The following is a 14,717-nucleotide window of genomic DNA, read 5'->3' as shown; positions in this document are numbered from 1 at the left end:
CTGTATTTATTGATTGCAAAGAGTTCAACGTTACAGCAACATAACTTTGCTCCGGTCGCTAAATCTGATATATCCGTGTGCATCATCGCTCTCCCTCTCTCTCTCTGCCACACCCACCCTGTAACCTACGTGTTTATACATTATAGAAGCAAGACCATTATATTGTAACAAATCACGGAAGCGTGGTATATTTGTTATGGCTTTTTATTAAACACAACACACTGTCACAATGGCACGGGCTTTATGCCCACGAACAGACTGTGCTACCGTCACCCACCTGTATAAGCTCTGTCCCAACACAGAACAACGACATGTAATTAGAACGGTAAGGAACATATAGCCTAGGGAACGTCATGCATAACATAAAGTATAACAGTATGCGCCCGCTGCACGGCATTACGGGGCGACTATGCCGGCACGTTATAATATTCTGGTTTAAAGTTAATGCTTGTGAAATCAGCTGTCACTCGACTATTACCTGACCAATACCTGTCAAACTCGGTCATAGAAAAATATCATGAATGCATATTTATTACGATGGGGAAACTATAAAATCGGAGTACGGACAACTAATGCCCAGCGTTGACGATGCAGATATAGAGCTGGAAACAGCTAAATGAGCTACAGCCCAAATGCAGTGAGCTTTATCAAGCCCTGGAAAGTTCGGCACATTTGCCCGTTTCCACAGCGTCTGCTGAGCGGTCATTCAGTACAATGGGGCGTCTTAAGACATATCTTACGAAGTACGATGGCTGACAAAAGACTGACTGGACTTGCTCTTATGAATATTCACACAGATTTGGAAATCGACAGCGAAGAAGTACTTAAACAATTTGATGCAACTGGCAGAAGGGCAATGCGTTTTGGCTGTAACCCATTATTTGCGTGCGTGCGTGCGTGCGTGCGTGCGTGCGTGCGTGCGTGCGTGCGTGCGTGCGTGCGTGCGTGCGTGCGTGCGTGCGTGTGTGTGTGTGTGTGAATGTGCATGCGTTTCTCTCGCCTTTTATCTGTCACCTTTGAATAATGTAACTTATAAACACATCGGCCTGGCAGAAACAAACAAACAAACAAACAACCCAAGAGGCAACACGCATTTCTGGACCGATGAACAGACGCGATTCATGCTCAATCAACTGTTGTTGTTATTGGTAGTGGTGAAGAGGTCAAGCGGAAAGGGCTGTATCACCACTAGTTGTAATAAAAACAGCGCCACCTATCGTATCGGATATGACATGCTTTCGGCCAATGATTCGATTTATTCACTGCCATGTATATTGGGATAATAGCACCTACCCTCGAAAGAAAGCATAGTCCGACTAAGCAAAGATTCGAATTATACCATCATGTAAACACACTGTCTGTGTGGCTCCCCTCAGATCCTCAGGAGACGTGCACCAGGGCTCGGCCCTGGGACCCTGTGAGGTCAAAGTTCCCCTTATCTGCAAATGCCTTTCTCCGCTCTTCTTTTTCTTTTCTTTTTTAAAAATAGCTTTCCAAACCTTGCCCACACCCTCTTGGCTGGCAGCTGAGTTACTGTTTGTGCACCACTGTACTCCCCTGAGGGAGAGTGACGGTAGTAATCCTAATGGTATGAGTTTTCAGCTTTAGCCTTGTAAAGACGTTTTAAAAGCTGGCTTTTAATTTGAACAGAAGCAGTTATGCATTTGACCATGTGTTTGTAATGCCGAAACTCACAATATGCCCGACAGGCTGTGAGTCACTTTGTGGCTTTTTTTTTTGTGTTTGAACCTGTACTTGCCTGGCTTCCTTTCAAAACCAAGTTGGAAGAAATTTGCATATACCCTGATTTTGTGAGGTGAATTATATAACTGAAAAGGAGATGGGAGGGGGGGGAGCTGAAAAAACAAATATTCTTGTTTATGTTTGGTCTATAAAGGTCACTCGTTAGGTAATGCCATTCACAAGGGGTAACAAAGGTTCTCCATCCCACATCAAAACTCGGGTGTCATGAGGCCAGTGGCCTAATGTGCCTGATCTCCCTGGATGGTGGTTCTTTCTGGCATCATCTACCCAAGGATGAGTTCATTTTTAATAGTTTAATTGGATACGACCATGTTGATCCTCTCTGTAAACATTCCAGGAAGGCTACAGCGATGTCTTGCTGAAGGGAGACCATTGTTGAGACTGGAAGGAAAAGAAACCTGGTCCTCTTTACGCTGGCCGTAAAGAGGACCAGAGGCAGTGGTTTTTACAACCCTGTCACCCAAATAAAAGATTTCATGATTATGGGTCATAAAGTAGGGGAAAGATTTAAGTGTCTGCTAAATGTACCTGAGTAAGTCCCCATTTAGTGAGGGGTCAGTAATTTGCTCCAGACTAGTTTTTGTGGCTCAGTGATTGGCTGTCGAGGGGGGGTGGGGGGCGGGTTGCCTTTAGTTGTACATGTGCAGGGCATTGCTAGCGGGATGCAGTATGGTGTGGGTTAGCTGGTGAGGGGGTTTAAAAGCCGGACTCTGAGTAATGTCGGACCTTTATCGTGGCATTTAATTAATGTCCGCTTTCAGGGTCAAAAGGGAACATTTCAGAAATGATTCTACCAAATGGTTCAGTGTCCTCAAACTCCCAAACATGATTTCCTGATTGAGTATCTTATATAGGCCTTTTATTAACTAGTGTTATGAAGTCATATTTGTAATATCATTAAAAGGAATGTAATTACAAAGCAAATGAAAGGAGTAAGATGTAAGACTATTTGGTAGGGGTGGGAATCTCTTGGCACCTCACGATTCGATTCGATTCCGATTCAGTGGTCAACGATTCGATTCTAAACCGATTATTGATTCTACACCGATTATCGATTCTAAACCGATTATCGATTATCAATTCTAAACCGATAAAACGATTATCGATGCATGTCGATTTTTAAAACATCTGAGTTTGCTACACAGATGAATTACCTTCTCTATTTTTTATTAGAGAAAAAGCTTTCCCTTGTCACAATTATGACTTTCAATGAACAATGCAATAATCGATGCAGCTTGCATTTCAACACAAAATGAATGTGTAAAAAAAAAAAAAAATTAATTTAAAATTTTTTTTTATTTATTTTTTTTATTAAAAAATCGATTATGAACTTTTCTGAATCGAGACAGAATCGTTCTAGAGAGAATCGAGAGAAATCGAAAAATCGATTTTTTTTTCCCACCCCTACTATTTGGGGTACCAAATTGGGGAATCCGTTTTTAAGATGCTGACTCCATAAACTGTTTCCTGTTCCTTCATTTCACCCAACTGCCCACACCTCAGTAACCTTTCAAAAGGTGTCAGGCTCTCACACGCCAGCCTGGTAGTAGAAAAGCTAGTTGTCCCCATGCAGCCACTTTCTGCTATGGTGCAAACACCTTCGCTCTACCGTATGGGAAGCGCCACGGAAAGGGCAGACTACCTTTGAAAGTTGGGTTAAATAGCAGCTCCTGCAGCACATCACCCCTTCACTAAATACAGAAAGCCTCTTGTAAGTACCTAAGAAATGTATTGGGGAGGTCAGAGAGGGTACATTGACCCTTGATTACCAACAGGTTATGCAAGAGACCCTGGTTTTTTTTTGACAGGAGGGGGGTGGGTTGATGCAGGCTCACAAAAAAAAAAAAACTTGACCTTTTACTGGGCAAGCATTAAGGCAAGGATGAGGAAGGCAAGACACGGAAGAGGAGAGAGATCACATGAACACATCAAATTATTATTATACATTTGTTTTCAGTGGATAGACCTACTTCACCAGTGATGGCAAATTTTTGGCTACACATTTGGGCTAGCACTAGATCAGCGAATGTTGTTTTTTTCCCCCCTCAAAACCAGACAATTAAAAATACAAAGGCCTGTCCAGCTGGGATAGTTTGGCGGTGCCCTTGAAGCACTCAGGGGCCTTTTTAAAGACCCAGTGCTCCACCAGATGGGGCTGTGTTCTCCACTAAAACCAGTCCTCTTTTTTTAACTAGCAAAGTTTTTGTGGACTTGTAGGAAAGTACATTTATCAGGATTAAGGCATTCTGCATTGAGAAAGAAAGCAGACCGAAGACACATCAGCTTGGTAGAACTAAATTTAGACTTCTTGGTTGGATGTGTTCAAAGTTGGACCTTGTGCAATCTAATGTTCTTGTCGTATAGTTATTTTTATAAAATTAACCTTTCACGCCGGTATTACTGTTCCTAGAAATTCGGCTATCTCTGTGTAAGGAATGTAATGGTCAAATTGCATTCAGGCGATGTTTTGAATCTAGTATTACCCTGTGAGCTGTACATTAATGTTCCTTCTGGATAATGTGCTCAAGTAATTTAAAATGTGTCCAAGCTCTAAGTTGCTTCAGCCAAGCAAGGGTGATGTGCCACCCCTACCCACATACTCAACCTCACACACAGTCCCCCATCCTACTGTCACGCATAACAGCAAATGGTGTTTGCAAGCGTGTGTGTCTACTATTGTTTATCAAAGAAACGAGGCCTGTGTTCTATTCATATCAAAACACCCCTCAGGAGCTCTACCCTGTCTGGCCTCAGGCGATCTGACCAGCCACGGGATGTCCATTCCTGCCCTGGCCTCCCCACCTGTGCCCCAGCCCAGCTGTCCATGAAGGCTCCGCACAGATTATGCAACAAGAGCAAAGCGCTGGGAGCGAATTAGCGCTCTGTCCGTATTTACGAAACCTCTAGTTCTGTTTACAGCAACGGCCTGGAGCGGATAAAGGACTGCCAACCCATGACTCTGATTTAAGGGCTGGAAGGAGAACTCGAGCCTCCAGAGCAGCAGGGCATCTGAGGCCAGCAGCTTCTACTGCTGCCCACATGCTTGGCCAAACCCTCCTCTGTCATCCCATCATTCAGTGTGTTTACATGATGGTATAATTCGAATCTTTGCTTAGTCGGACTATGCTATCTTTTGGGGCAAGTGCTATTATCCCAATATACATGGCAGTGAATAAATCGAATCATTGGCCGAAAGCATGTCATATCCGATATGATAGGTGGCGCTGTTTTCATTACAACTAGTGGTGATACAGCCCTTTCCGCTTGACCTCTTCACCACTACCAATAACAACAACAGTTGATTGAGCATGAATCGCGTCTGTTCATCGGTCCAGAAATGCGTGTTGCCTCTTGGGTTGTTTGTTTGTTTGTTTGTTTGTTTGTTTCTGCTGGGCCGATGTGTTTAAGTTACATTATTCAAAGGTGAAAGATAAAAGGCGAGGGAAACGCACGCACATTCACACACGCGCGCAAATAATGGGTTACAGCCTAAACGCATTGCCCTTCTGCCAGTTGCATCAAATTGTTTTAGTACTTCTTCGCTGTCGATTTCCAAATCTGTGTGAATATTCATGAGAGCAAGTCCAGTCAGTCTTTTCGTAGATATGTCTTAAGACGCCTCATTGTACTGAATGACCGCTCAGCAGACGCTGTGGAAACGGGCATTGTCAACAAGACCTTCAGGACGCAATGAATGTTTGGGTAGAAATTTGCCGAACTTTCCAGGGCTTGATAAAGTTCACTGCGTTTTGGCTGTAACTCATTTAGCTGTTTCCAGCTCTGTATCTGCATCGTCAACGCTGGGCATTAGTTGTCTGTACTCCGATTTTATAGTTTCCCCATTGTAATAAATATGCGTTCATGATATTTTTTTTTTCTTCTCGCGTAGCAGAAGGTACGCACAGTGTGTACGGCTGCATGCGCCACTGGAACTCTGTGCAATTAATACAATACATAATAGGCTAATTGATACAATATCTCCTCGTTTGAGTGTGGTTGTTTGAGTGCAATGGGAGTGTATGATCGATGTTGTCTATAAAGGTATTTAGGTAAAGGTATTTACGGGAAAATATCTCGATCCACCTGTCACGTCTCTTGTCTTTAGAGGGCAGCGCCAAATAACCGAACAAAACTCAACTCACGTATGCCTCACGGGTGCAATACCAAATTTCATCATATTTGATAAAATGAAGGACAAATTATTTGTGAATAGTATCACCGAGTTTGACGGGTATTGGTCAGGGGAGACGGCCCAGTGTTCCGAAAGCCCGATATTCCGAAATCTCAATATTCCGAAAAATAGTCCCCCTGGCAAAATTTAGAAATATTTTAAGTGGCACAAAACAAACACAGCATTTCGTTTGCACAGCAGAGCGGAGACGCTCACCGGGCTATCACGCATATAACTTTTCCTAGGCAATATTTGTTAACTTAGCCTATACTCTGGTTTTGAATATGGGGTAGGCTACCACTCATGCGAAGGAAATCACCGGCAGATTGTCGCAGGACATTACGCAGATCTTGTCAAGCACCTGACAAAGCATGCATGCGTTGGCAATCATAAAAATATTTTTGTATCATCGCGATGCAAATGCATGTGTGTATAATAATATTCTGAATTCAAGTTAATGCTTGTGAAATAAAGGCATTTATATGTTTATGATTGTGTGATTCATTGGGATGTGCATGTGGGCTATAGTGGTTCACGTTGCTGTACTCACAATTTCGGAACAGCGGGCTGTCGGAAAAATGGGCTTTCGGAACATTGCCATGGAACCTTGGTCAGGTAATAGCCGAGTGACAGCTGATTTGACAGTACTGCTGTGTGTTTTAAGCAAATACAATGTGGAACGTCCTTATACGTGTTTAAGGAGGGGTTGTAAAGGTGCTCATATCTTCGGACCTCTTCTGTTATGTTTGTTCATAATCAACAAGAATAAGCTTGTGAGAGTCTGCAGGATATTCATAAAAAACCGTGTCATTAGTATGAACAGTTGAGACAACTTATCCCTCTTTCGTCTTCCGGGTCACGACCTGGCAGGGAGAGAGGGAGCATGCGCAAAGACGCAAAGTCCAGTTCCTTATCCAATTCACCGTTACATGCCGCAATAGTCGAACTATCAACTGGATCGGATCAAGTTATCCAGGGGTGTTAGTCGGACCGCACATAGTCGGACAAAGGTGTTTACATGAAACGGATAATTCGATTTCAGTCCGACTAAGCCAGTTATTCGAATCCATGTAACCACGGTCACTGTCAGGTTTCGATAGAAGGGGGGTGGGTGTGTGTCTCACATTAAAGTCTGGGGGGGGGGGGTTCAACAGGCAAATTTCCTTTGATTAATTCCTTCAGTTCTTGAGAGAACATTTTCAACACCAAGGATGTGACATCAAATTGATGTGTGGTTTGGCACTGGTACAGCTTCACTCATGAAATCAGGGAGTTTGGGTTCTATGTGAATTGCTTTGATGTCTTGGGAATACGTTGGTGATAAATGTTTGGGGGAGGGGCCGTGTGTATATTTGTTTTTTTGTGGAATTGTCCCTAGAGTGAGCGCAGCATGATTCAACTTGTAGAAAACCACAACGTGTGTGTGTGTGTGTGTGTGTGTGTGTGTGTGTGTGTGTGTGTGTGTGTGTGTGTGTGTGTGTGTGTGTGTGTGTGTGTGTGTGTGTGTGTGTGTGTGTGTGTTAGAGAGATGTCCTGGTATCAGGTCACCTGGCTGTGGCCCCATAGTTCTATGGTTAGCATTGGAACGTGTGCTTCCATGTGCCCCCTGGTGTGAACACATTTCTCAGAATTTTTTGCGCATCAAGTCCAGGCAAGAGGCTATCATTACGGCCCCATCCTTGGCCACATAAGCGACTACTGTCATCCCTCAGACCACATTCAGCAAGCCTAGTCTAAAATAACCTGCAGTTTGAGAAGTAAGCAAATGTCCCTCCTCACCAGTTAGACTCAAGACCATTTCTAGCATAACCTGGGGAGAAGAGTTTTACATTTTTTTTTTTAGCAACAGTGCATGCCCATTTGGTGGTGCCATGGAAGATCAGCAGCCCAGCTGACCTCTGACACATGTTCATCAAGGAGGCTGATGAGCCCATTCAGATAATTGGAGAAGAGCCTTGCTTATGCATTTGCACATGAATGTGATCGACAGCCGGCTCCGTCTTTTGGAAGATCAGGACTTCTTTGCTACAGCAAGTAGAAAGGGATGATTCAGATTAGACCTGGTCTTTTTTGTTTTAAAGCTCCCCGTTTGTACTTTTTTGTTTTTGGAAAAATAAACTGAGTGTGTGTTGGTCTTGATTAAGACCAGATTTTGGGTTGGTGTTTAAAAAAACCATGTGATATGATAGTCTCCGCATTCTTTGCTGCACGTGTATGTGTCTTGTTACAGGGTCAATCCTTGACATGTTTTGGTCCAGCAAGGCATTGTTGGTGGTGACACACAGCGAGTTGTCCTTACATAAGCAGTCCATATGCCTTCTAGAAGAATATGTACAGACTGCATTGTTTTGGGGGGCTTTAGGGGGACACCGTTTTGCATCAGTCTCCAAGACAAACACACCATCATGAATCAAAATGGGATGTTGACAATGTTGTCACGGCTCCGGCATTGATAAACACATTCCAGGACTAGCTGGTGAGCTGCTATCTCTGCTCTTGTCCCTTCCATGCTAATCAGTGTTCAAAGGCAAGAATGTCTTTTCCGCTAACTGTTTGGATAAACAATTAGATGGCAATCCAGAGATAGCAGAGGGGATTGGGAGGAATTATGTCAGCTGCCTTGCCAGGCACATGCAGAATTTGCTCCCCTCCCAGCAGAAACCACAAAACACCCAGGACAATAGCCAAGGCATCCACCTAATCAAAGCTCTCAGCGAAAGTAGGTAATTAGCAACGCTGGAGAAATGTAGCAACCAGAGTGTGAGTGAAAGTTAGCAATAAAACCTTCTGCAGTGTTTCGAGTCGACCATGGAGCAACCTTTTGTTTAATGCTTACACACAGACCGTTCTATACCCAAGGACAAACGTAATCTTCCCTGACCTGAAGAGGCTGAGGTCAGTTTGAAGTTGTATACTGTGAAGTAGACACAACACACATGTTTCATGTATGACCATTAAATGAAGGCTTCTAAGACAACCGTTTCTAATAGGCTGTTACTTCTTGATACTTGACAATGGATGAGTAATGAGAAACGTGTCACTCCTTGATATGCGTGATGCGTCAAATATGTTTTTGTTTAAAAATGTTTTATCAGTTTGCCGTTGCTGAATCAGTAGAGCTTGTTTTCCAGTTTCGGGTTTGGCTCACTGATTTAGTAAAACAATGGTAGGCTATCGCAAAAAAAATGAATGGAAGATTTTACTTAATTTGTGATTTAAAGGCGTGTTCATTTATATACTATATTCTGGGTAAAGCTGTGTTATAAATATTTGACCTCCGTGACAGGATGGAGTCAATGGGGGTGGGGTGGGTGGTGGTCTGTGGTTGAGGAATAACACAAAGGGGAACTTTAGATATGCGTAGATTAATAAAGGACCGAGGCACATTCCGCACGTCGCCAAACGGAGCCGTGGCGCAACTCCTCCCACTCATAAAATGCGTCCTCCCGCCTCGACTCTTTAAAAGTGCAGAGGTTCATAGGGAGTCAGTCTGATTGTGGATGCTTGCAAGTGATTTTCTCTGGGTTTTGAGGGAGAAAGTGATTCCAAACAACATTCGACATGAGGTGCAAAATAAGTTACAGTCTTCCCTACTCACCTGGTTCGTCGCCAACTTATTCGGGGCGACTGATGTGCTACCGAGCGCGATGCAGCAGGTAAAAAGATCACCTCTTGGTGTTGGCATTTTGGAACATTGATTATATGGTGGAACACAAGTGTTAGAGTTAATGTATATTGTACATTTTGCCAGGTGGAAAGTGTATGGTACCGAGATTCCGTCGCAATGTTGGATTACAAGCAAATGTAACCTATTTCTAAGTTTGAGTCGTTCTGGTGGAATCTGTCCCGGTGTGGTAGATGGGCAATACGGTGAATTGGCCGTTTGTTTAGTCCTCGGGATTGGATATTTTGTTATGTAATTTATGTAGACCATGCTTAATTTTTTGCCAGAAACGCCGTTGTCTTAAGAAGATGGACCGAGTGTTGACTGCCGAGGCGTGTGTACACTGTTTGCATTGCCATGCTGAACTGCACGTATGACACGTTGGCGCAGCTTCCCACACACACACACACACACACATATATAAAGTTGAAAACGGCTAAAAACTAAATTTAGCCAGACAAAAGTTATAACAACAAATATACAAGATGGACATATCCCATATATATGGAGGAGTGGGATATGTCCATCTTGTTTATTTGTAGTTATAACTTTGTCTGGCTAAATTTAGTTTTTAGCCGTTTTCAACATCTACGTTCTAGTAATATACTATGTTGTGTTGACTACATAATGATAAATAGGATAATTTAGAAGAATAATGGTTTTGGTGGAACAGTTACATGGAGCTTTGTGAATTTTACCAACACTATAAACTTGCAACGTAGGCTGCATCATACACTACCAGAGCGACGTCAGTGCTGTCCAGTGGAGCGCCTGCTCGTGGTGTAGTAATGCATTGCGGCGCGGTCTCTTTGTTCATCTGAAAACGGGAGGCAGCACGGAGGGCGCACGGGATTGTATTGACAAATTGATAGATTATAGCATCCCAAACTGAGAAATTGCAACGGTGTAACGCAGCGGTGGCCGTTTTTGTGCGGAACTAAGTAAGTCTGTGTACGTATTGCTGTAACCTTAATATCTGTGGTCTTCCAGCGAAGGGTAGGCTATGCTCTGCCGTGTTAGCACAGCGTGTACCCTGGAAAACAGAATGCAATCTAATCCGTGCCAACCCAGAGCAGGATTGTTTATTATGTTATAACGGTTGAGTGGGTTAATTTGTGTCGATTTGTTACATATCGTGAACTTTTTGTTGATGCAGAAAGTCTGAGTTCTTGTATGTTTGACTCTTAAACCACTTAACAATTTCTGTCTGGGAGTGTTAAGAGTTAAAAGCGTACGTCGACTGCTCTGCTCTGAACGCCACAAACTTTGGGAAACGGTACACTCTTGGCATAAATGGAAACTGGGTGCCTAAAAACCACACACACACACACACACACCCCAAACCTTGTCACGTGGGGCCTGTGCACTCTGCAGCTGGCTTTATTATACCTATTGAGAAGTGGCATTGTGTTGCCAGCTAATGTGCTGTGGTCTTCCGGGCAATAATGTTTTTTGAGTGCCTGTGTTTGCGCGTGGATATCTGGGGAGTATCCGCTTTCACACCCCGCCCTTGACGGCTGCAGCCTCACCGTGATTGTTGTCGTGCAAACTACATATCTAATCCCAGGACAGTAGGTTTAGACTGTGACGCAGTACGATTATTCCTACGATTACAGGACTGCGAAAAACTGTTTACTTAATATGATCAGATGAGGCCATGAAGGTGGCTGACTTGAAAGGATTTCTAAGAAGTGATTCCTTGATCTGATGCCATAAATTCTCTAGCTTGAACCTGTTCAAAATTGAATCTACTTTTAATAATTCTTTTCTATACCAGGATGCACTCACTAGATTGGAATGGATCCCCTTAACATGTCTCTCTCTCTCTCTCTTTGCAGTGCTTCCGGAGCCAGTGTTGTAGCCATTGACAATAAAATCGAGCAGGCAATGGTGAGTGTGGCTTTTTTCAGTGTAGCCTGTATTCCTTCTTAAAACAGCATGCAGGGTAGCTCCTCTTATTGTGCAGTAGACAGGAGGGGGGAGTGAGACACTATATCAATATCAAGTCCATTCATAACCATGGCGACACTGTAACATACTAATTTGAACATTCTTTTTCTTATACAGGAGTAGCTGAACTAAAGTGAATTTAAATACAACTTTAAAACGTTCATATCTGAAGTGGTTTAACTGACAGAATTGACCATGTTTGAGTAAAGTATTGATGTGTTATACAGGTTAAAGCTGTTCACTTGTATGGAAGTAACGTTTAAATCTGGCCATCACTGGCCCCTAAGCATATTTTATGTAATTTGCATGCTTTTATCTGTCTCGTAGGATCTGGTGAAAAGCCATCTAATGTATGCTGTACGTGAGGAGGTGGAGGTCCTGAAGGAACAGATTAAAGAGCTGTACGAGAGGAACTCTTTGCTCGAACGAGAGAACGCCGTGCTCAAGTCTTTGGCCAACAGCGATCAGCTCTCTCAACTCCCGGTCCAGATCAGTCCTCACACGGGCAGCACGTCGCCCCCTCAGCAGCCTTATCAGCCCCAGCAGCACCCCCCCACCAGTGCCGAACCCACAGCTCCCCCTCCCCAACCCCACAACCTTTCCTCTGCCTGAAGTGCTTTCTCTGTTTCTCCCAGCACGGGATGTGTAGAAACATTTAAGAATCAAAAAAAGAGCAAACATCTTTGCAGTTTTTCTTGTCAAGAAGAGAAAAAAAAATCAGCCTTGTTTGTTTTTTTTTGCCACCAACGTCTTTTAACTTGTGAAGAGCCATGCTTCAGTGTGCTGTGTCGTGTGGCCTTCCCAGTACTAGACAATCATCATGTGAGCGCTTTCCTGTTCTCTGGCCGCTCACCAAGCATCCGCAGCAGGGGCTGGCCCAGTGGCCTCATAGGGGCGAGGAGGTCGTGTGGAGCCCGGAGAAGGGTGGGAGGCTGGACAGGTGGCAGGAGGCGGCTCTGGGGGAGAAGCCCTCGTCCAGCTGCAGCGAGTCCTGTTTAGGGGGTTTGGTGGCGTTGGTTCTGTGAAATGAGCTTGACAGGGAATTGGACATTTCTGAGGGAGAATTCATTCTTCATTTAGGAAAGTGGGGTGTCTCGGGTGGGATGGTGAGCCTTGTTTTAACGTTTTGATTTTAAAAGTCCTGTTTTCATGTTGCAAGAACTGTGCATTCAGTTGTTTCTCTCCCCCCCCCCCCCCCCCTTCTCTGTTTCCTGACTTTATTATTCAAAATGTAAATGACAGATAAAGATAAATAGTTCAGATTTTACTGTTTTGCTGTTTTATTTATTACTGGGCTGCTATTTTCATAACATAAATGAACAATGCCACAGAAATGGTTTAATGCTGAAGACAAATCTTGGTTTATGAAATTTCAAATCACACATTTGAATGTTCTATCGCATAAATTAGACTCCATAAAGACAATAGAAATCCCTATGACAACTCGACACTAATGGCAATTATAAAACTGGCATTGCTAACAAATGGTAGGTAAAGTCTACAATGAATGTACATGTGTAAAGTATTAAGAGCATAGCAAGTTTGTACAGGTGAAACACCAATTCTTTTGAAATGACAAATTTTAACAAATCTATGGTGAGATATTTTGATGAAGAAACTTGTTAATTTGTTTTTCTTTGAGAATGGTGAGGTGATTGCCATACATCCCCAGACTAGTTGAGAATTCAAAAGGCGCATAGTTTATTTTCGGAGTTGGGGGCAAAAAGCTGTGAAATTGTTCAACAACCTGTTTGTAACCAAAGAAGCAAAGCTGTGTAAGTCTATTTTTTTATTTTGTAATGCACACACTATGTTTTTTTTATTTTTATTTTTTACCTTCACGTCAATTTTGTTTTGGAGGGTCTGTTTAGCATGTTCTGCATGATGTATAATCCAACCACTTTCTTACCTCATGTTTGTACTCAGCACTCTTTATTGTAACATAGTAGTCTGTGAACTGTCATCTTGGAAAGGATAGAGCAAGTGGTGATGTTTAGAGAGGTGGAGGGGTATTATAGATGGTGTTTTGCTGGAGGATTTGCTTGGAGGTATTTAAAATGCGCTAGTACAAAAATGAAGTGAGCCATCATATTGTCAATGTTGAGTGATATACTTCATATGCAGAATAAAAGGTTTGGTGTGGCAAATTATAATGTGTCTGGCAAAAGCACCCATTTAGATTCAAAACTGTGTACCTTGAGTACGGAAACTCCTAAAACAATAACAATTAAAAACCAAAATAAAAAACACCCACAAAAGATGAGCAGTTGTATATTTTTTTTTTTTTTTTTTTTTTTAAGCAGTCCCATTTGAAACCGCCAGATCTGTGAGAAGCATATGGTATGTCCTCTGTGTTTTCTAAATGTTTTCTGTGCCTCTTGTACTGTTGCTTTTGTACACAACCTGGTTCCTAGTTTGTAGCTCAGAACGAATCCATACCAAACGCATATGGTTTACCTGTACAGTCTTGTCTCCTCTACCAGATCTTTGTTTTCATTCTCCACTGGCGTTCTGTTTTTGTCTGAAGGAATTGTAGTAAACAAGCAAATTGTATTGTATGAACTTGATCACTGAGCCTTTGAGAGATCTTTAAAAAAAAGAAATACCCTTGTAATGTGCTATTTCTGACTTTTTTTTTCTCCATCAAAAATAAATTACTGTTCTATTCAGAACAACCCGATCATGCCAAATGCTTTGTTGTATTTATTTCCTTATGAGACACTCATCCAGGTTACCTGCCTGTATACTGTGTTTTGAACCTCAGATTTCTTAAATGAATCAAGAGGAAAACTTTTTTTTTTTTTTTGTGATCAAGTTTTCATTGACACCATTTATGCAGTTACGACGTGCAAGACAGAAGTATGTCAGACCATTGATTACATTTATCATCTGGTGTACAAGAACTGAACAACATCAATAATATCTGAGCATGTAACCCCACCCCTCTTCCACCCTCCTCCCAATACCCCCCGCCCACAGGATAAACAACATACAATCCTGCGGTCTCATAAGAAAAATAAAAAGGAAAAAAAGAATATATTAATAGAAAACAAACAAACAAAAGTAAGTAAATAAGTAAAATAAAAACACCTTGCCTAGTCACTGTCTACTGGGGAACTATCTAGTTCCTGCGCTGTTGAGGTCAGCATGTCAGAGATTTGGGCTGCC

At 42.6% G+C, this 14,717-nt stretch overlaps 1 protein-coding gene across 1 annotated transcript in view; it reads left to right on the top strand.

Moving 5' to 3' along the window:
• The window catches only part of LOC105898310 (TSC22 domain family 2), a 30,906-nt gene extending 16,667 nt beyond the window's left edge, over positions 1-14,239 (top strand). The window contains exons 2-3 of the mRNA XM_012825331.3: positions 11,438-11,489; positions 11,877-14,239. Coding sequence (XP_012680785.1) covers positions 11,438-11,489; positions 11,877-12,161 — 337 coding nt within the window. The 3' untranslated portion in view covers positions 12,162-14,239. The remainder of the gene's footprint in view (positions 1-11,437; positions 11,490-11,876) is intronic.
• Positions 14,240-14,717: the final 478 nt, after the last annotated feature.

Source organism: Clupea harengus, chromosome 10 (assembly GCF_900700415.2).
Source record: "Clupea harengus chromosome 10, Ch_v2.0.2, whole genome shotgun sequence".
In the NCBI taxonomy this organism is placed as follows: domain Eukaryota; kingdom Metazoa; phylum Chordata; class Actinopteri; order Clupeiformes; family Clupeidae; genus Clupea; species Clupea harengus.
The sequence above is the reverse complement of the archived record's forward strand: the minus strand, read 5'-3'. Positions and strand labels throughout refer to the sequence as shown.